This window comes from Oryzias melastigma, linkage group LG15, assembly GCF_002922805.2.
Source record: "Oryzias melastigma strain HK-1 linkage group LG15, ASM292280v2, whole genome shotgun sequence".
In the NCBI taxonomy this organism is placed as follows: Eukaryota; Metazoa; Chordata; class Actinopteri; order Beloniformes; family Adrianichthyidae; genus Oryzias; species Oryzias melastigma.
Genome location: NC_050526.1, coordinates 4,125,095 through 4,147,343, shown reverse-complemented (window position 1 = coordinate 4,147,343; position 22,249 = coordinate 4,125,095). Strand labels below are relative to the sequence as shown.

At 39.3% G+C, this 22,249-nt stretch overlaps 1 protein-coding gene across 7 annotated transcripts in view; it reads right to left on the bottom strand.

The window, feature by feature from the left end:
- The window catches only part of grid1a (glutamate receptor, ionotropic, delta 1a), a 395,293-nt gene that overhangs the window by 309,041 nt on the left and 64,003 nt on the right, over window positions 1-22,249 (bottom strand). For 6 of the 7 annotated variants that reach the window (XM_036215433.1, XM_036215430.1, XM_036215429.1 and 3 more), the window contains one exon: window positions 16,847-17,002. In XM_036215433.1, coding sequence (XP_036071326.1) covers window positions 16,847-17,002 — 156 coding nt within the window. Of the gene's footprint in view, window positions 1-16,846; window positions 17,003-18,330; window positions 19,168-22,249 lie in introns of those variants that run through there. The other variant, XM_036215432.1, reaches the window with a different exon arrangement.

Genomic DNA, 22,249 nt, shown 5'->3' with positions numbered 1-22,249 from the left:
CTGGTTAGGGACAAGAGACATTCACATATATGCTGATTTTAAGAATACAGAGACAAACCCCCCCCAGCCGAAGGATATCTGTTACTGGTCCATAGTCATCAAAAGCACTTCTGATCATGCTTTGTAAAACATTTATTAAAGAAAATTGGAGTATTGTTCAACAAAAGTTTTTTTTTATTACTATTCAGAACAAAAGACTGTACTGCAGCGGCAGATTATCGATTATCTTTTTCAGCCGCTCCTGAGTCAGCTGATGCCGTTTCTCCATGCAGGAGCATAGAAAGAGGAGAGGGCGCTCCTCTGGCGGAAGAGCAGTGCAGACAGCGGTTTCTGCTGTGCGGAGATACACCTCAGCAGCCCAGCATCTCCTTTGGACGCAAACATTTCATACAAGCGTCTTGAATTGTCTGAGTTTTTGTGACGGACCGGAAGAGTCACGTGACTGAAAAAAGATTTGTGAATATGTGAAACTGCGATTAAAGAACGCAAAAACGAGGGGACACACTGTGTATGCCTGTATATATATATACATATATATATATATATATATATATATAGGCTAATGGGGTCAAGTGGGGTGGTTTGGCTTTCTGCTGAAGGGGTAGCCGGCCCCACTTGACCCCATAGCCCCCCCCTGCCTAATACCCGCACCAGTTTTCTGTCATTTATTTTTTACTAAACAAACTGCAGTGTGTTTCGGATTAAAACCCAACCCTACATGTTTACAAATACTGCAACATATCTATTAATTAAACTTCAGCCTCTCTCTTATTCTATTAATCCAAATAATGTCACATTCAGGTCAGTTTAGGCAGGAGCCATGTGGGCGGAGGTCAGTTTGTTCACATTATGGAGCTCAACCCAACAGCTTTTTTTGATTTTTAGCTAGTTTCAGCATTTTGTACAATAAAGCTATTTGTTATAGCAATTGAAATCTACTCTGGTTTAAAAAAATGAGTTTTAGTCTTTACTTTTTTTGTCATAATGAGATTTTTCCATTAATCTATGGTTGTGCATTTAAATATTTATTGATAAGAAATAAAATTTATTTGATTTTATATTTTAAAATCTGCTGCTTGATGAGAAAACATTACTTTTCTTGTGAGTTTTCCCAAACACATTTCACTTAAAATTTCAAACAATTTATTTATTTATTTATTTATTTATTTTTTATCTGATCTTGGAAATTCCATTTAGCCCCCAGCTGGGATGTCATAAAGATACACAGACTGATCTTTGAGTAAGTCGATCTTTTGCGTGCTTCTTGTTCATCATTTTAATTAGTCAGCCAGTTCCTCCATTAGTAGGTAATAACATGCTAACTATGTCATGCAAGAGAGCAACAGCTTAATTTGAAGAGATTTCCTGTGCTGAATCGAGAACTGTTAATAGAAAAAAAACAAAGGATAAATGAACGGAGAAAGAAGGAGGGAAAAAAATCAATGTCTGAGTTAGATGAAACTGTGTGATCATGGCTTTTAGTGTAAAGTCAAGTAAAACTCTGGATCTAGAATTGATTTATGCATTTATGTCTTTACATCAGGCGGCTAATTTGACCCACTTTTTGAGTGATCCTTTTTTTTTTGCCCTGCAGACTCAGAAGGTTTAAGCTGGGTTTTGATTTCACTCACAGAGAGCTTAACCACGAGCTTAGCCTCATCTTTGGAGAACATCCATGTTGCCTGGGCATGAAGGAGGACACATCACAATGTGAGACGCAAGGAAACAGAGGGGGGAAGACCGAGGAGAGATCTCAGCGACAGATGGTCCCACTTCTTATTCCTGTCTGTGGACACGAATGCACGTGATGGTTCCTAAAGACACTTTGGCGTCTCCGCATCGCGACTGAGCGGAGCCTCCACCTTCAAACTCCTGTTGTGTGCGGTCTTTGCTGCACCGCCCGTGTAGCGTCCCCTCTCGCCTTCAGACATCTCTATCACCCCGCTCTTTCCCTCATTGTCATGCTTGCCCACTAGTTCACTCTCCTGCACTCTACTCTCACCAACAGTGCTATTCTAATCCTTCCCATCCCTCACCCCCAACTCTGCATCCCTTTCCTCCCCGCGTCTGGAAAGAATGAAGCACCAGAGATAGCTGCACAGCATTTCCTTGGCTGACTCCTGTTTAGCCTCTAATAGGATTTACTCGTGGGCTGATTTTTTCTGCTTTTTTTTTGTCGTCCATCCTGGAATGAAGTCTTCCAGCAGCCAATAGTGCAGGTGGTGGGTAGTAAATTATGCGCACTTCCTCCTGAGCCAGGCGGCATCACAATTGAGTGAAAGAGGGAATTACAAGCGGTGTCAGAGAGTTTTCAGGACGCACGCTTCTATTAGCGGAAAGAAAAAAAAAAAAAAAAACACTTTCAAAGAGGAACAAAAACACACACCTGGATCCATGAAAGCACCAGCAGCACTCACACACTGTAGCATGCAGCCACACAAAGAGAAACACATATTCATAGCATGATGCGCAAATAAACAAATCCCCTTGCTGCATTTGTACACCCACTCCGCCCCCCCCCCATGCAGCATCTCTGTCATCTCAGCACACTTTATTCAGCTCAATAATGGTCGGGCATAATAGCCTGTAAAAAGAGAAATGATGCTAGTATCATGCAGGCCTGCAGCATATTACAAAGAACAGAGGCCGTGGGCCTCATCAGCATTTGTCTGATTGGACAGGGCATATCCTCTGGGCCCCCCCAGCCCCTCTCTCCCTGCCTGTCCATGTCTAACTATGTGTCAGTCTCCCCAGCCCTCACAGGTAGAAAAGTATTGACGGCCAATCCCCAGTGGTGATTGGGGGCTGTTTGGGGTCGTGGCAAAGCACTAACATCTGTCACAGCATTCTCTGCAGCTTGTTATAAATCAGTCACACCAGATAAGATGGGAACATGAATAAGACATGGGACTGAGAGACCTCCGCCGTGTGCGTGTTTATGTGCATGTCTATCTGGGAGCTATTTGAGTTATGTGTGCAGGTGTTCAGATGGACTTTTTTTTCTTTCTTTATGTTCTATCTTCCAGCCATTTGTCATACGTCTAAATGCCGCTGTCATATTCTAAAATCAATACCAGTGGTAAACTTGTTTCCAACAACCATAACGGAGAGCAGGCAGGATGAATTTGGACTGCTAGTTTGAAGTCACTACTTTATCATTCAAACAGATCCAAATAATATAATCCAAAGCTGAACCTGAATCTGGGAACAAGATGGATCGTTAAATAAAAAAATCAAGTTTTGAGTTTTTATAACATGTTCTTGTAGCATTTTTCTCATGGTGGAGGGAAAAAAATTAGGATTAAAACTGAGTATTTCTTTATTCAAATCGGTATAAATCAGGAAATGTTGGACAAAGCTCTCTTTTTCTTTGACGCAGCAACTGTAATGGGTCTTCCAGCATCGCTCTATTCTGATGCATCCACTTGTAGACAAACATTAATGTAATAATTTTCATAATTTAAGCTTGTATCTGGCTTAAAACTGGTACCAAATAATAGTTGCCATTTTGTCATAAGGACTTGGTGACAGACATGACGGCGACTGAAAATCGTTAGCAGGAAACTGCCAAACATCTTTAGCCAGAGGTGGAAATTCTACTTTTATTTTTTCTTTTATTACAATTTTTTGATGTGAATGAATGGTTTAGTGATCAGGATTTGCTTAAAACGTGTCAAAAAAAGGGTAAAAGCTTGATTAATTAAAAAAAATAATCTTAACAAGTGTTAATTTTGTAAAACTGCTAAGACTTTTACCATCTTTTGAGAAATAGACTGTTATTATTCAGTCATTTCATTTGTCAGAATAACCATTGTTTCTCTAATAACTTCTTTTTAACATATTCTTTCTAAACCTATTTTTTTTATTTTTTTTTCCAAGTTATAAACTGACCAGTCAGATGCCATAGTAAAAGCATGTGTTTCCCACTGGCCCCACCTCCAATGTCTGATTGACAGCTTCTCCCGAGCCTTCTTTGACTGGAAGGGGTGTGAATTTTGAACAAGCTCACTCATGATTGGACCAATCACTGTCAATAAGTTCCAAAATGGCAGCAGATTTTTTAATTTTGCCTAAAAACAACATAATCCTAAATAAAGTTTCCAGGTTTCCATACACTGATAATTTGAAACAATTCAGATTCATGAAATGTGCTTTCTGTCCAGCAGTCATCACACCACCCACTCCAAATATTTACTGTCCTAACAAACACCGACCTACTCAGAGCATCCTAAAACGTGTTAGCATGAAAGTACTTTGAATCTGGCTTTTAGCCGTCTGCCGGTGAGGTGACTCGGGGGCTGTGATGAATACAAAACAAAATAAAGGCCCAATAAAACTGCTTCTCCATTTAATTAGAGTCGTTTTATTACTCCCAGATCAGACGCTAAATAATTCCACGTGGTCGTTTTTTAGCATTTTCTCTGGTTTGACTTTGTCAAACCTTTGATGACGCAGGATCCTGTCGAGGGGCGGCGGCGGCGCCCTCATGGAGTGTCCTGAAAGGGTGTTAGCTAGTATGGATGGATAAAACGCTGCTAATTCACATTAAAAGATCATTACAATCGCCACACAGGTTCAAACTGAACACACCACAAATGATTCCTTCTGATCAAATGATGATCTTAACTTCCTACTAACAGAGCTTCCTTTTCTTTTTGTTGTTGTTGTTTTGGGAATGCTTTGATGAGACTTTTAAGGGAAACCATGAAGCACTTTTCCTTTTTACTAAACTGTTTGGCTTCTAAGTTGAAGTGAGGATGATTTTTTATTTTTTGCTTCACTTCTAAATGTCTTTCAGCCTGTTCCGCGTCTGAGAATAACAAACGGAGACATCTGTAGCAGATGTCGAGGCTGTGTGACACTGAGGTGTTCCTCTGCAGGAGACACATCCTGACAGCTGCGAGCCTGAAAACCAACATTTTAGCCTTAACCTTTCCGCAGCTTACTGCTTCCCGCTCTATCCCTGTAAGTCAAGTGCTGCTCAGTAGTGAAAACACGGCAGGATGACCTAAAACACCTTCTCAAATATAGATATTTATTTCAGTTTGTGAGGGATAAGCCTTATTCGGCCTCTTCTGTGCCGTTGACTCCATTTGTTACAAATGGCTTCAGTGCAAGAGGTACGACACTTTATTATTAGAACTACACTGACCAGTGAAATGTGATTCAGCAATGACCTGTGTAACACAATACAGAGGGTGAAATGAGTTTTAGAAAAAGAAGGAGGGCAGGAAGACGGCTTTAGAGCCGCTGTGCAAAGTTATTCAAGAAAATCAAGCTTTAAGAATCTTAAGAATTAAAACTTTGATTTTTATAGTGAAAGTGCTTAAACACACTGTGCAGCGCTCACTCCTGCTGATGCCTCTCTGGATTCGTAAATTGCATGTGATTGAGCTTTAAAACAAACTTCAATTTGTTCTGAGTTCAGACAAAAAGTTTTTTTTTCCTTTATTTTCCAAAGTTTGCCACATCAATCTTGTCTGGGAAAAAATAATCAAAAACTGTCAACAATAAGAGTTAGATTTTTTTTTCTTTTAGTGAGTATATTTTGGAAATATTGAAGAATTTCACATATTTTTGTATCAGAATTTTATGACAGAAACATATCCTAATGATTTTTATTGAGAAACGGGAATCAATCGAAGAAAATTTTGACCTGTTATTATGTGTAAACATATTTTTTTTGTGATTATTATCTTTGCATTAGGTATGTGAATTCATTCTTTTTTTTCTACATTTTTTATTTAAATTTTTTATTTAGTCTCTTTGCTCTAAGTCAGGTTCATAGGTTTTTTTTTTGTTGTTTTTTTTCTGCGACAGTCTGTAAACCATTTGGTGGGTCAACCTCCAATCCAACTCCTTAATGCAGCTATTCAAGGAATCGGATCCCATTTTTGAATCTTTAGTCTGCCTGGATTTCACTTCAGAATCTTCCAGTCTCAGTACAAATGCTCAAATTTGACGTAGAAAATCTAAGTTTAGTGTGGTAAAGTTCTGTTCATCAATTGTGGCCCCTTTCAGACGGTCAGAATTTCATTACATCTTTGACTTATAAATGCAAATTTTACCAAAGCATTGCGGTTTAAGCCCCTTTTCCTTCAGTCTGTCTTCAAGAAATAAGAAGTAAGTTAGAATCTGCAGTTTTATTCCAAACAAACTGAAATGGGCAAGAAAGCTCTTTAGTTTTGGGATCAAAGTTGATCTTTAAGGTGTTCCAAACTTCTGAAGTTTTCTGACCTTGCCCCATCATCATCATCACCACCACCTAAACAGATGCCCCAATGGCTGTTGGGAGAACGCTGTAAAAAGATAGTAAATTGTTTTCAAATAGCCATTTCCTCGGTCCACAATCCAATTCAGAAACAAAAACAGTTAAAGATAAGAGAAAATAGGGTGGTCAGTATGAATCAGAAACCTTTTCTGAAAGAGCTGCTTCCAAAATAAAAGCCAATGGTGCGTCCTCAAAAACACTAGAAAGTCTCAAAAGCACAACAGTGGCAGTTCATGAAGCTTCTATTTGAGCAACAACACCTGCACAAAATGACCTATATGGGAGAAGTCACCACAAAAAACATGTTTGCTGGGTTGTCAACTCTAAATTTAGAAACACGAGTGAGGACAGCTGCACAAAAAACTGTGCACTGTTATGGGAAATAATGGAGTGAGGGAAATATCAGCAAATTTATTTAAAAAAAAATGTTTGCATTTATGCATATTAAGTGATCAAAAGGTGAATTCCTCCTGTTCATTCTTGAAATGTCAACCAGCATAAAAAGTGCAGCACAGCGCAATAAAATGACATCACTCCGGCTAATTTCAGTCTGAAAGTATCCCATTCTACAGCCTTTCACTTCTGTACGTCTAATATTGTAAACAAATCTATCCATCAGTGCACACAGATGTTCACTTTTTCCTAAACAGAAACCGAGTCCAAGCTTTTAGGAGGGACACAGTGCCACGAGCAGTAAATGAAAACCTATTACTTTGCATGATCCATCTGCTTTATGGTAAGACATGTTTGGTCCTTCTATTTTTAGTCCTAAAGCCAAGAAAAGCCTCCTAAAATTGCTAAATGGACCACTGAAGTAGCAAAAAAGAAGGATACTTTTAAACTATAAGAATACACATATTGCATATTGTTTTATTGCAAAGTTCCATGTTTTTTCATGGAGCTCCTTTTCCTTCAGTTTTTCATATTTCCATGCATTTTTTGAAAAATGCTAGTTTTTGTACATGAATCCTTTGTAAAAGGGTGTGGTGCTGTGTAGTAAAAAGCAAACTTGAACTTATTTTAACAATTCAAAAACCAGGAATGAAAGCTTTTTTATTTTTTCATTTAAAATTTTGGGTTGACTAAACACTTTTACTCGAACTTTATTAACAAACAATTAAAACCTGAATTGTCTAATTAAACAAACACAATATCTTGTAAATCTGCAGATGTCTTTGTAGTCCAGAAACTCTTTACTTGCATGGCGGCGCATTTCATCGACAGGACAAAGAGTTATAGACGCATCCGTCAGCAGACACCCAAGCGTCTGCAGGACTCATCAGTCATGTCAGTCTTTAAATCTAAACTGTTAGAGGCAGATAAATGTACTCAAGAGTTGAATAAAGGAGAATATTTAAATGAAAAAGCTTCTAAATATTCAATGGAACGGCGTGTCCCCTTTTCAGTTTTGCACTTAACTTTATATGGTTTCATACATGAATTCCCTTTTTTGTACCCATAGAGTACTATCAGGGATCAACATCACTTCTAATTGAACAAAAGGGGGTGTGCGTTCGTCATTTGTGTTAATTAAAAAGCGATAAATAACAAAAGTCAAACCCAAAATTAACAAATTTCACATCTTGGGAGTTTATAGGGAACTAAGCTACTAAAAATGAAATCCACAGACACAGAAAAACATTATGCAAAAGTGAGGATGAAAACGTAATGAGAACATTTCATTATTGGAAGTGATGGAGGTGGAGCCCAGCTATTGTTCTAAATGTCAGGCTGCTATGTAAGATCTTGTTGTTGTTTTTGTTTAATGATTATTTTCTCATTTATACTAAAACCTCAGAAAACCATGTGAGCTCCAGCGCTAGGTTTTATCACTTCTACTTGAGCTAAACAAAGTAAAGGGCAAAAGATGTTGTAAAAGTGTCGTAAAACTTTGAAGTTTAAAGAAAATAAAAAATGTAAGTAATTGTACTGAATAAATAAGTGTTATAGTTTCACTTCTGAATAAAATGCCAGATTCATTAAAAAAACAAGAATTATTTAACAAAAAGTTACATTCTTAAATTATTTATTACAACTATAAACTATAAGGAAGATTAATCACATAAAGGTAGTACATAAGATATATTCACACCAGAGTTTTGGCTCAGGCCAGAGTTCATTCTTTAAGATCATCCACTTGTTTGGACTGCTTTGACAGCTCACATAAATTCTGATGAAAAGAAATTCTGTCCAAAAAGCAGTGAACAACATACAACAAACAAAAAGGGAGTTGGGCACGGATGATCTGTTACACTCTGATTGATACTATATTTATATGGCTTACAATTACTAATTTAATTCACTTAAGCAACTTTCATTAAAAATAAATATATTTTTTAGATTTTATTTCACTTAAGGAGATTTGATAAACTATGAACTGTAAAATTGGTAAAAAAAAAATTTTTTTTGGCATTCAAAGGAAAATAGTAGCCATCATAAAATAATCCAGCTTTGACCAAGCAGCATTAATCATTGACGTTTTTGGGATGTAGATAGATGCTGAAATCTCAGAGAGAAACAAAAATGGTGTCTACTGCGTTTGCAAAGCAGCTGTGACGCTCCAATAAAGGACTCAATCAATCAATAAATATCATTTGTAGAGCACCTTTTAAAGCAGGAACAACCAAAGTGCTGAACATAAAATTGAATGTAAATAAAATAATTAAACAATAAAATTGGCCTAAAAATGCACCCCGGTGGCAGCAGGTGAAACGAGAATAAAAGGGGCCCTAAAATTGAGCCCTGGGGTACACCATGTTTGAGTGGAGCCTCTGAAGAAGAAAACGGTCCCAGAAAAACTCCTTCCACACAAGACTTAACGTAAACTAAAACTAAAGTTTTGTAACTGCATCAGTTTGGTATTTTTAACATAGTAAAGAATAGAAAAAAAAAACAAGTTCCTTTGAATTCATGTAATTCAAATTTTTATTTCTGCATCTGAAAATGTTTTTTTATATATATACAAGCCACATAGGTATCTTTGTCAACAGGTATCCTTTTTACATACTTGAGTAATTATTTATAAGTACTTCTAATTGACTAACTTTATTTTATTTACTTTTACTAGAGCGCCATTGTTGGATACTCAACCCATCTCCCTACCAGATGTGGTTAGGGTCTCTATGAAACATCACAATTCTGCTAACTTCTCTGTAAAGTTGGCTGCTATACAATTACCAAAAGTGATTTAGAAGTAAAAGATACATTAAAATTGTGACTAATTGTATTAATTGCAATAGATAATGATAAAAGAAGCGTAACAGTTTTTGATCCAACATGTTTTTCTTCGTATATTTAGCTTAATCTGTGAAAACGTTGTTCTTATATTATAATTCTTAAAGGTACAGGAGTTTTATGTGTATTTTTTATATTAAAAGTGCTTTATAAATACACTCGAATTTGAAATTTATGACATACTGAAAAAGTTCATAAGTAATCAGCCATGTCACTCAGATGGTTTTATATTTTCAAGTCACTTTAAATGATACTATGCGTCACTCCATCACAGTGTGACATGAATAGGTATTAGCTGCATGGCAGCTTCCTTGGGTACAATTTGTGTAATTAGCTGTCAGGACAAAAGCATGTACCGTACATGGTGTGTGGATGTGGACGTGGAAGAGTGATGCACTGACTGCCATTGTAAGAAAACTGGCCCGGGTGTGGGTCATTGGGTTCTATCAATGTTCATGCAGAGATGTGAGGGGTTCAGGGTTGCACCTGCTACTGCATGTTCTCCAAAAAGTGAGAATGATACGATCTTCAAAGTCAGTCATTCTTCACTTATTTTAGAGGTGCTAATATAATGGGTAAAAAAGGCACAAAAATCTGGCATAAAATCAACAATTTGTGTTGTAGTTTTGTTTTCTTTTTTGTATTTCTCAGTAAAACCAGCCCCGAAAAGAGCAACTGTTGCTACTGCATGACAGTATTTTAATGTTAATAACCTGCTTTGAAAAGTGCAATGAAAAAAAAACAAAAAAAGGTTTTTTTTTTTTCGACTCTTAATCAAGCTCAAGTTTCCACACTGCCAAAATGATGGTGTGTCTTAGAATCCAAAGCGCCTTATGAATTAATTTCAGTTGTGCTAGGTATCGAAGCAATTTTGAGAGGTAAACAGCGCCCACTCAAAATGTTTGTTCGCTAATATGTAGTGTTACAAACAACGTTGTTAGTTAGCATAGTCACAGTAATCTTTGTCTTAGCCGGATCAGTCTGTTTTTTTAACTTGTTGTAAAAAAGTTAGGAGTCAGAGATTTTGTAAGTATGCTAACGCCGCTAACATGTAGTGATGTCTAACTTTTTTTTTTTACAAGGTTGCGAGGTACCATAGTCACAGTAGCTATGTGTCCATTGAACACATTTATCAAAAACAAAAATTTAACTTGGAGAAGGTGGTTTTTGAGTCGTATCGTAATTTTGCAAATAAATGAGTCACGTGACCAAGAAACGGATACCGCGGTTAGCATCACACATCTCATCAAAAGTTGAGTCTATTACGCAGAATCGTTGTAAAATCACCAACCACGATATCCCAAAATCGCTTCATCCGTAGCCGCTCCCATTGCCTGAATAAGGTGCCGTGGCAGAAACTTGAATGTTTTTGCAGTAATTCAAAGTATTGTTCACATCCGTCACCATGTTTTTGATAGACTTATTACGGGTGTTTATTTGTATAATTAGGATTTAATGTAAACAGTGTAATTGCAAAATTGTGTTTTTTTTACATTTGTAGAATTTTGATAAAGTTTTGCACTTATAATTAATGGAAACACCACTAGTAACATTTGTTTTAGTGTTTTACTGGTATCAGTTTGTATACAGGTTACAGGTTTTGTGAAAATGCTAACACAGCTAGCATGTAGCGGTGTCAGACTGGGTTACTGTTACCTATTACTAACAAATAGGGAGTTAGCATAGTCGCAGTAATGTTTATTTTAGCAAACATATGTGTTGCAAACAGGGTTGGGAGTTACAAGTATCGTGAATACGCCAATGCAGCTAACGCGGCTAACTTGTAGCGTTCTACTAAAAGATTAGGGTCACCATGAACACATTTACGTCTTACTGACTGACAGACATTGGCGCCAACCTTTAACCGCCAGAGGCAATGTTGGGTTGTGTTTTGCCCAAGGACACTTACATGTACACAAGGCGGTAATCGAACCTGCAACCTCCCAATCAGGGCTCGACCGCCCTACTGCTGCACCACAGCCGCCCCATATATGACGCAAGTTTGAAAATAGACCAAATTTTTTTGGGTGCACCTTGTAAACTGATACGCTCTGTAGTGCAGAAAATATGGTTTAGCAGAAGTACAAGAAAACAAAGGCACCAAAAATGTGTAGATTTGTGTTTATTTGACGGCAAAGTTGTTTTTGGCTAATAGAGTCTATGTTTGTTTTGCACATATTTACAAGAAAAATCTTGGAAGGATGCATAAAGCTTCAATTTCATCCTTTTTTTCTTTACTAAATCCCATTACTTTCCTGGCCATCCTCTCCTTTTCATTTCCACCACTTCAATTGTGCAAAAAAATAAATAAATAAAACTTAAAGTGAAACTGTATTCCCGATCAATTCCTGTGCCTGGGAATGGAAATCTGCTGTAAAAAAAACAAACAAACAAGCAGCATCGGAAGCTAAACCCTACAGGATGCAGAGGAGTGGGTCTTACATTGTGAAAGGATTAAATCAAAGGCATACTTCTGCTGCAACATCACTTAGCTGATTAAGATACCAGCAGCATTTGTACACCCCCATGAAGAGCTCATGACAGATTAAAATTACAGCTGGATAATTAACAGGGGCTGGTGGAATGGCCTGATCATCCTCCCTGTGTAGAGATGGTTGAAAGACATAAAAACACAAACAAATCCATTACTAAGATTTATGCTGTATTATTATTTTCACCGGGACAATAATAGTGAAAGGGCAGCATTACATCACATACGGAGCAATGGGAGTAATGAGTTGCCATAAAGCGAGAATAGTATATTCCTTATGCCAAAACTTTCAAAGGCACCATTTTTTCCTACTGAAATGAAAAATAGAAAAGGTTTTTGTGTGTGCGGTGGTCTGGTGTTGTAAAGGAACAGAATAATTACATTTTCGTTGACTTTACTTTAGCGGGGTTCAAAGGAAAATGGTTCGCCACTAGTGGTGTGGTGTGTGAAGAAGACTCAGTGGGGCAGAACAATCTACAATTTACTGCATGCTGGAGGTGCAGTGAGGCCGTCACTGCAGCCAGATGGTTATGTTTTCAACCCGCTTGGCTCTAATGTATACATTCCTGCAAACATAATGGAAACATGCTGGGGCTTTGCGGAATGAGATTGACAAAAACAGATTGCAAAGTTAAAGCCTCGTGTGTGGCTCCCAACGGTCCAAAGGGGGAGTTGTGCGACATTTTTCATGCTTCTGTCTTGTATTGGAAAAAGCACCCAGACTGTCCTATTTTTAGCCTTACTACACATCATAAAACACCGAAAACTACGGACCTTGTCTCAATAAAAATTTTACAGATGTTCAATATCTCTGCAGAGGATGAATTCCATTGACTTTGATGACTTTTCCCAACAGTGGAAAGTTTACCCGACGACAAACACGCCTGTTAAATGTAAGGATGCTAACTGTCCGCTCTCATTACACTCTCTCGTTAAAGATGTTTGTCCCCCTTAATGCTCACATAGAGTCTGCCAGGAGGGAGAAGAATGCACCTGCCAGGCCGGATTCTTCTAGAAATAATAGCCTGGGATTTACATAATGAGAGAGCAAGGTGGCAACTTTGCTCTGTCCTTTCTGACATTTCCTCTGAATAAAATGCAAGGTAAAAAGTCGACAAGCTTACTTATATTCCCAAAAGAATAAACTTGATGGAAAATAAATCCAAAATATAGACACTAAATATATATATATCAAAATAATAAATGCAGTTAAAACAACACCCTAAAAATGGGGGGTGTCAAACTAAGTCACACAGGGGCCAAAATCCAAAACACACCTTATGTAGCGGGTCGCACATTTATTGAACAAGCCAGAACTACATTTTTAAAACTTTAAAAACGTAACTTTTTAACATTACTACAAATTAAAACAGGCAGGAATATTATTGCAGAATAAATCAACTAAAACCTTAAATCAGGTTTTCCTGTGAGGGTCACATGACTCTTTTTCTTCATTAAGGTCGGGTCGAGGTCGGTTTGTAGGTTAACAGAAAAATAGTTTTCTGTTAGCATTTCTGTCTGCGATTGATGCTAACAATGTTTTCCGTTAGCATTTCTGTCTGCGATTGATTCTAACAATGTTTTCGTAAGCATTTCTGTCTGTGATTGATGCTAACAGTGTTTTCTGTTAGCATTTCTGTCTGCGATTGATGCTAACAATGTTTTCCGTTAGCATTTCTGTCTGCGATTGATGCTAACAATGTTTTCCGTTAGCATTTCTGTCTGCGATTGATGCTAACAATGTTTTCCGTTAGCAGTTCTGTCTGCGATTGATGCTAACAGTGTTTTCTGTTAGCATTTCTGTCTGCAATTGATGCTAACAGTGTCTTCCGTTAGCATTTCTGTCTGCGATTGATGCTAACAGTGTCTTCCGTTAGCATTTCTGTCTGCGATTGATGCTAACAGTGTTTTCTGTTAGAATTTCAGTCTGCGATTGGTGTTAACAGTGTTTTCTGTTAACATCAATCGCAGGGTATGTCTGAATGTAAACATTTTTGGTTTCCCCATAAAGCCAAATTTAATCAAATTTTAATAACTCTTTGTTGAATATTCACAGAAAAGGTTAGGAAATAAATATTTCACTGGCTCCCTGTTACTTTTTTTTAAAGCTCTTCATAGTCTTGCCCCAGTTTATGTAACTGTTGTTCGCAGACATTCTAGAGTTCTTCTAGAGACCCTGAAAGGTGAACTGCGATGTAGAAAGGGAACACTGTTTTCTGTTCTTCTTGATTGTGGGGGGTGAGGTTTAAGATAGGGACACAGACTGCAGAAAGGGGGGATAAAATGTCATGTTAAGCCAGATTAACATGACAAAATCATGCATTTCTGATATTGTTGAGGGGCCGGGCCAAATGTGGAGGTGCGCCGGATCCGGCCCGCGGGCCGTAGTTTGGGGACCCCTGCCTCAAATAATTTTCAATATTTTAATAACCAATAAAAATAAATTTAGTAAAAATTTGTCAGAAATAAAAGGGTCTGGATATAATTACCCAGAAGGCCGGATCTGGCCCCCGGGGCTCGACTTTGACACCTGAGGCGTTGTCGGTGACGCTGAAACACAAAAATCTTTAACATACTGTATTTTTTTAATTGTTGACACTATCATTGCAATTCCAGCAGATTCTCAAGAAGAAACATTCTCCGCAATGCTAGCAGCTCGAGCTAGCGGTGATCAGGTCGTGGCTCATGCCGCATACCTCCTTCAGAATCTGCTGGAAATACGTTTATCGTGTCAACAATTTTAAAATTACAGTAAATCAAAGAGCATAAACACTGGAGCTCCGCTGTTAAAGGGACATTAAAAACAATAAAGTAAAATGATCTGGAAGGCTGGATGTCATCCAGCCTCGACCTTGACATGTGCTATAAACTGTGATCTGGGCTCCAATCAGTTGTTTTTCATTGTAGAACTCTTGTTTTGCACACTGCAGTCAAGCTCAGAATTCCAAGTCTGTGTCTCAGGTTATACATGTATATAGATATGAATAATCTAAAAGGTACCTATTTTAACCATTTTATTACCCGCGCTTTAGCTTTACCCTGATTTCTTGTGACATTTTCCTTTTTCCCCTTGCAACATGTATCAAGGGCTGATGGCATGTGAAACCATAATTCTTATGACAGGCGTCAATACTTGTAAAATATATGTCCTTTGGGGTTTTTTTTTTGGCCCCTCCAGGAGTTGAAATCAGCTTTCTCATTCTCTACCAGACTATAAATAGGACTAAATCTGCCACTTGTGTGGTCTGGCTGTATGTACAGCCAGCCTTGAGCTGTCATCTTAAAGCCGTAAGAGCGTGGGCGGACTGAGGACTTGAGTGTTTCTGTGTGGATGTGTCTTTGTGACACGCTCATTAATATACGTGACACTTTGCACAAGGGCAAGCTAATTCAAATGAGGACAAACATGACTCGGTGGGTTGGCTGGTTTCCCTTCATCACCTCGTCTTTGAGCGTTTTTCTGTTTTACCCATTTTTCTGCTCGACTCTAATCTCATTTTGCAACTTTTAAGCCTCCTTTCCTCTCCCTGTCATGCTGTGGCAAGGTCCTTAATGCCACTCAGAGTGGATTTAATCAAACCAGAGCAAACTAACAGGTTAACTTATCCTTATAGTCACCAACCACTTGCCATTTTGCCTTTTTCTGCTGCAAGTCACTGATCGTTTGTTCCCCAATCCTTCTAGAACCTCAATGACTCACGTCTGTGCATGTAATATTATCAAGGGAACGCCAGTAAACAGTAATTAAGAATGTTAAAGGATATCCAATCAACGGTGATGACAGGAAACTCAATCAGAGCAGAATATGTTTCAAGCTCAGCTCAAAAAAATAGAAGGAAGTACTTTTTTTGTGGAAATGTAACTATTTTTGCTTTGAAAAACATCACGAAAAGCCATTGTTAACACAACAGCTCGCTGAAGTGTTAAGTTACTTCACAAACAGCAAATGATTTGATAGACTCACACTAATTACTGTTTTTTTTTTTTTATCTTAGGCCAACTATAATGCAAAAAGAAGTCATTCATGTCTACTCATTTCTCTTTTTTTCATCTTTTGTCTGCAGCAGCAGCTAGAGCTGATAAATCTGAGGGCCGTTCTTTTTGTTGTTGTTTTTGGAGAAGTGAAGGTGAAGTTTTAGCTTCATAAAAGGGGAATTTGAGTACTGGATATATGCTGTGACATTAAGGAGTGCAGCTAAATGACATGGATAATTATAGCAAACGGGGGGATATATTATCTTCTTTCTCTGCCTTCCATGGATGCTTTGAATAGCAATGAGTCATTGCAGCCTTTCTACAATAGGGGCACAGTACAGATGTTACAAGTTAAAGCTTTTAAAAGTGGCTTAAATTTGAATAGTTTCAATGACTTTTTTTCCTTTCGAGAGGTGTGTCAATGACTAACCATAGTTGAAATAAGTGGGAAAACTTGTGCTTGAAATCAGCTGAAAAGTACAGCAGGAGCAGAGATATTTAAGAGATTTATTAAAGAATCTCGCTCCTTATATTTCCTTTCAGATGCCCAGCTCCAACTCGATGCTTCCACCTAGCTTTTCCACTTCAGAAGACACCTTTTTTATTTATTTATTTTTCCTTTCTGTGCAGGTGGCATCACAAACGGCCCAGCACCACGTGACTCATCATCTCTCCCACCGCAATCTCCATGTTCATCCCGGCCCGACACAAAACCAGAGCAGTCAAGACACTGACAGGCAAACATCGCACCTCCCCGCCTGACTGTCACAGGAGGCGACTGAGCAAAGATATGCCCCAGGCAGTCAAAGAAGATGCAGCCAAAAAAAAAAAAAAAATCCCTGCGGGGGTGTAGGAGTTGGGGGGTGGCGGCTTACCTTCCTGCACAGCCTGGAAGGGGTTGTTGGGCTCGATAAGTTTCACAGAGTGCGTGATCTTCTCGCTATGCAGGATGTCGTCGCTCAGACTCAGGTCTGAGATGGCGAGCTGAAAGATCTCGTCGTCTTTCACAGCGTTTTCCTCGAATATGGCACCTGTTGAGTGAAAGCAGAAGTTATCTGGAGGGGAAGCAGAAACACTCAGAAGGGCGGGTGCACAACAAAGCTGTGTGCAGGAAAAAGTATCAAGTCTATAACATGTTAAACCCTTTTATTTTCAAAAGAATCGCGGTATTTTACGCATACGTGAGCGCATTTTACTCCAGTGGCGCTGTTTCAGCACCACGGACAGAGACGCGCTCTCCAAATGATCATTCGGGCGCAAATTGCGGCTTGTCAACAATCAAACTAAGAAATTAAACGCCTCTCCTATTTATTAGTTGCACCCTGTGTGCTCAGCATTATGTGACTCATGCAGGAGGCGTATTGCCTGCTGCCCCCCCCCCCCCCCCCTCCAAGCAAACACACACATACAAATGGCATCAGCTGCAATCGGGAGAGCACATATATCACAGTAAAGGGCTTTGAGGGAGCAAAAGAATATAATTGGCGTAGCCTAACGTTTTGAGAAGCATCAGCCAATATCATTTGGATGAAGTCCCGCCGCTGTATTAAGCCAGTGACTGAGCACCTGCTGCTTGCCAGACTGTTGCAGTACAAACTGAAAGCAGCAGCAGAGGAGAAGGCAAACACAACGGAGCTCAAAGACAACATTTAATTATTCAAAAATGAAAAATAATAACAATCAGAGGCGCCACCACCCTTAAAAATAGTGTCTGGATGCTTGAAAAAAAATCAATGCACAAGGTTCAGATCTGTTCGAGCATCATGAGTTAAAAGCCCCTCCCCCCCTAAAAAAAGATCTCTGCAGCTCTGGTTTGAAGTTTGACTACAAAGAGCCTCTATTCCGTTTGCATGTTTTTTTTTTTAAAGCAAACTCCACTGACGTGCCCTTCTGTCTGATTATTGATAATGCAGTCACGTTCCGCTGAAACTTGAAGCGCAGGAGCAAGCTCGGTGTGCAAAACAAGACTCAGTTAATTTAGCTGTTGGGCATATACATATATATATCTTTTTTTATATTATTAGAATAAGCTTCAATGAAACAGGCCATTCGGGAGGAAAGCGAATCGGATGTGGATGATGCAGACATCTTCCTACTAAAAGTGTCTGCAGAACATCGGATGCTGATGCTGATGATAGACAAAAACAAACCCGATCTCTTTGTAAAAGTCGAGGGAAACTGCAGAAAGCCAACTTTTCAACTCGTTTAAGACTCCATGTGTGCGTTTTTTTATTTATTTTTTCTGGAAGCGACTATTTCTCACGCCTTTTGGCAGAAATGCGGTGATCAGGGCTGCATGAGCAGCCCCCTCCATCTCGCCGTCAACATCACGGGTACCACCGCGCTGTTTAAAGCTTACCGATATGTATGATTGAATCCGCTTTGGCCGAATTGCATTGCAAAATCCACAAGGAAAGGCAGATCAACAGCAGCTCCATCTCGGGATTGCAGTGAGACGGCTCATCCAAGCCCTGCTCGGCTGTCCTACACTGTCCAGAGGGAGCTCCAAAAAAAGAAGAGGAAAAAAAATGTTTAAAAAAAGAAAAAAAGATGATGAAAGCCCAAAATCAGTTGGCGGTCCTTCTTCACTCAAGTGAACCCCCGGCGGGAACTCAGGACCGCGCAATCCGACCTAAGGAAAGGGGAGCTTGGGAAAGGACTTGGAGGACCCGATGGGGACCCGAAGTGAGACTGAAAAGACAGGTAACCCGGAGAGAGCCCGGCGCACCTCCCTCTCACTCGCTTCTCTCCCCGCGCTCCAGAGTCTGAAGCATGGCAAGCTGCGGGGAAAAAAAAGAAATAAAAAAATAAATCGGGAAAAAATACGCGGAGGTGGGACACCCCTCTAACTGCACGCAGGGAGACGCTCACACGAAGAGATGAGGTGGGGGGGGTGGATGGAGAAGGGGGGGTTTGAAATCTCTTCAGTCCTTTCTCCGTCACGTGACTGCAGAGACTTCACGACTCGGCTGCTGTCCCAACAAGCCAGGTAGAAATGATTCGGACTTGCGGCGGAAAGACGCGCGGAGAGCGGATAATTACGCGCACCTTGGAGCGGAAAAAATACTACTGAGAAAAAGCTGAAGGAAAACAATATATGTGCGCCGACGCCTGCAAAGAAATCAGGAACGACTGAAGAAGGTGGAAAAAGTCGAGCACGTTGTGGACTTTTTTTTTTTTTTTTTTAGGGGGGNNTGGAAGGAAAAGCGCCGGAGAAGGATCCGCTCCTGCCGCACTCCAGCGGCGACGGAGCGCAGCCGATGTGGCACAAAGCGGGATTTACGCAGCGCGATGCGCGGAGAGAGCGGATGGATGAAGAGCAGAGCTGTCAAAGCAAAACTATATCAACCTTCTATGCATTTTTAAACTAAAGAATACGCGTTTTTCTATATAAATATCCCCTTTTTTTTGACCTCATGATGTGTTGAAACCATTCGTTTTGTGGTTGCGGTTCCACACCTCATGTCAGAGCAAAGGACAGCGTTCTGCTGACGGGAAGAACAACTGCTGCAGACACAGACTTGCATGGCAGGCTTAACCTTACAATTAAAGGATATTTCTCGTGACTAATAAAACGGAAATGTCTCTTAATTGTTTGGTTAAGTCTTCCACGGCGCATGGCAGAAACTTTCAGCACCACCTGCTGTGGACAGCTCCTTCAAAGTCAGGCACGAGATGTACGGGGAAAACACGGATTCAGACTTTATATGAGCATGTGATCTGCTTTATCTAATCTTTTTCGTGAACAATATGTAAACTAATAAGTCTGAAAGTTTTTATTTTTTAATATATCGCACACTGCCCCTGCTGGACACTTGGGGGAACTGCAGGTGTAAAAATAACCCCAAAAAGCCTTTTGTAATATTTGACTATTTTTAAAAAATAGAACATGACTTTTGAAAGTTTTTTAACAAATGCCACTTGTATCACTTTCTGAGTTAATGATGTAAATATAATCTGGGAATAACTGAAAGCCCTTTAGTCTCAACTCATCCAGAAACAGATCAATCAAGACTCCTTTCTTCTGGCTTCAAACAGTGAATTTAACCCTGCGATTTGGAGTGTTTCGCTGAGGGGCATAAAAACAGAATAAATATTTAACCAACCATGATCAAAATAAAAAACAGAGATGTTTTCTGAGACTAAAAAGGGCCGTACTTTTACTTAAATGAAATGTGCTTTTTGACTAAATAAAGAATTGATTTGTGCACTCTTTTTGTGATCTTTTGCAAGGCAAATGCGATCATTCATTCCTTTACTCACACATTAGAGTTGTTTACATTTTAGAGATAGAATATGCAAAGTTTATAATGTTCTTGATAAATACACATTAATGGTACACTATAGAACATGAAAAATACATGTTTACCTGCTTTATTTGTATAAAATTGCACAAATTCAGCTCAAAATGCTAGAATTGTGTCCCTCAGACTTGTTTGTTCTTCTTCTTGAAGAAGCTCTTTTGTCCTCCACTCATTGCTTGTATTAATAGATTCTGTTTGAATTTAAATAAAATCTGCACACACTCTTAAGCCTCCCCACCATGACCATGGCCAAAGAGCTGTCCAAGGACACCACGGACACAACTGGGATGAGCCAATCAAGCAGCTTGGGAAGAAGAGGGTGAGAAGAGATCAACTCTTTGAGGTCTGACTTAATGTAACATGGTTTGAAAAGCCCAAAATGGAACTTGTTGGTGTAAACGGGGACTCATCCGTGTGAGCAGAAGTGTCAAACTCCAGGGCTTGAGGGCAGGCCTCCTACTGGTTTTCCAGAAATGCTTCCTTACATGCTGTTAATTGCCTGAATCAGGTGTGTTTAGCCAGTGGAAATATGTCAGTGCTAGTTTTACTGGATCTCAGTGCTGCGTTTGATACAGTCGACCACGCAACACTAATCAGAAGACTGGAAAACTGGGTGGGTCTCACTGGGCCAGTACTAAACTGGTTCAAAACGTACATAGAAAACTGGAAAGATTTTGTGTCAATTAGTAACTTCCCATCTGAGCCAATAGAACTTACATGTGGAGTGCCCCAAGGCTCCATCCTGGGACCACTTCTATTTAACATCTACATGCTCCCACTGGCCCATGTTATAAAGAACAACAACATTAGTTACCATAGCTATGCAGATGACACACAGATATATATTAGACTGACACCAGGAGACCAAGGCCCTGTACAGGCTCTTGGTAGATGCATTAAGGACATTAATGACTGGATGTGTCACAACTTACTTCAGTTAAACAAAAACAAAACTGAGGTTATTGTCTTTGGGGCTAAAGAAGAAAGGTTAGACGTCACTACAGAGCTTCAATCTATTCAACTAAAAACTACCAACCAGGCCAGAAACTTGGGTGTAGTGATAGACACAGACTTAAATTTTGATAAACACATTAAAGCAGTCAAAAATCAGCCTAAATAATATCTCACAGAGGATAGACTTTAAAGTTCTGTTACTGGTTTATAAAGCTTTGAATGGTTTAGCACCAAAATGCATGACTGACCTCCTGACCCAGTATGTACCAGCCAGACATCTCCGGTCATCTGGATCCGTCTTTTATCAGTTCCTAGAGTCAGAACTAAACATGGAGAAGCTGCATTCAGCTTCTATGTACCACAGATCTGGAATAGACTTCCAGAAAACATTAGATCTGCTGATACACTCAGTGTATTTAAATCCAGGTTAAAGACTCACCTGTTACGTCCGCACTGTTTATTTATGCTTGTTTTAAATTAAAATCTTCTTACTTTCTTTTAATTTTATTTTAATGATCACATTTTTACTATTTCTTTTGATTGTTTCTTTTAATGTTTTATCTAAAGCACTTTGAATTGTCTCTGTACATGAAATGTGCTATACAAATAAACTTGCCTTGCCAATAAGGAGCTTCAATTGTTGGTTGGTTGGAAAACATGAAACACCGGCCCTCCATGCCTGGATTCTGACACTCCCGGTTTAAAGGAAAAGACGAATGGGGTGAAAAGTTGGTGAGATTTTGGGTAAAAAGCATTGAGGATAAATATAGCTGGATCTATACCACTACCACTATAGCACAAAAGTATTGGAGTGGTCTAGTCAGTCTTCGGAACTCAATCCAATGGAGCAGGTGCTAGTCAACCCAGGTCCTCTAGAGCCCCAACCCTGCCTGTTTTCCTGCTCTCCCCGGAGAACTTGGCCACCTAAATCTGCTGTGTTCATTCAATCAGGATGTGGTATCACTTGAGTCAGCTAATCAGCAGCAAGCTGGGCTGGGAGAGCTGGAATAAAGGCAGGGT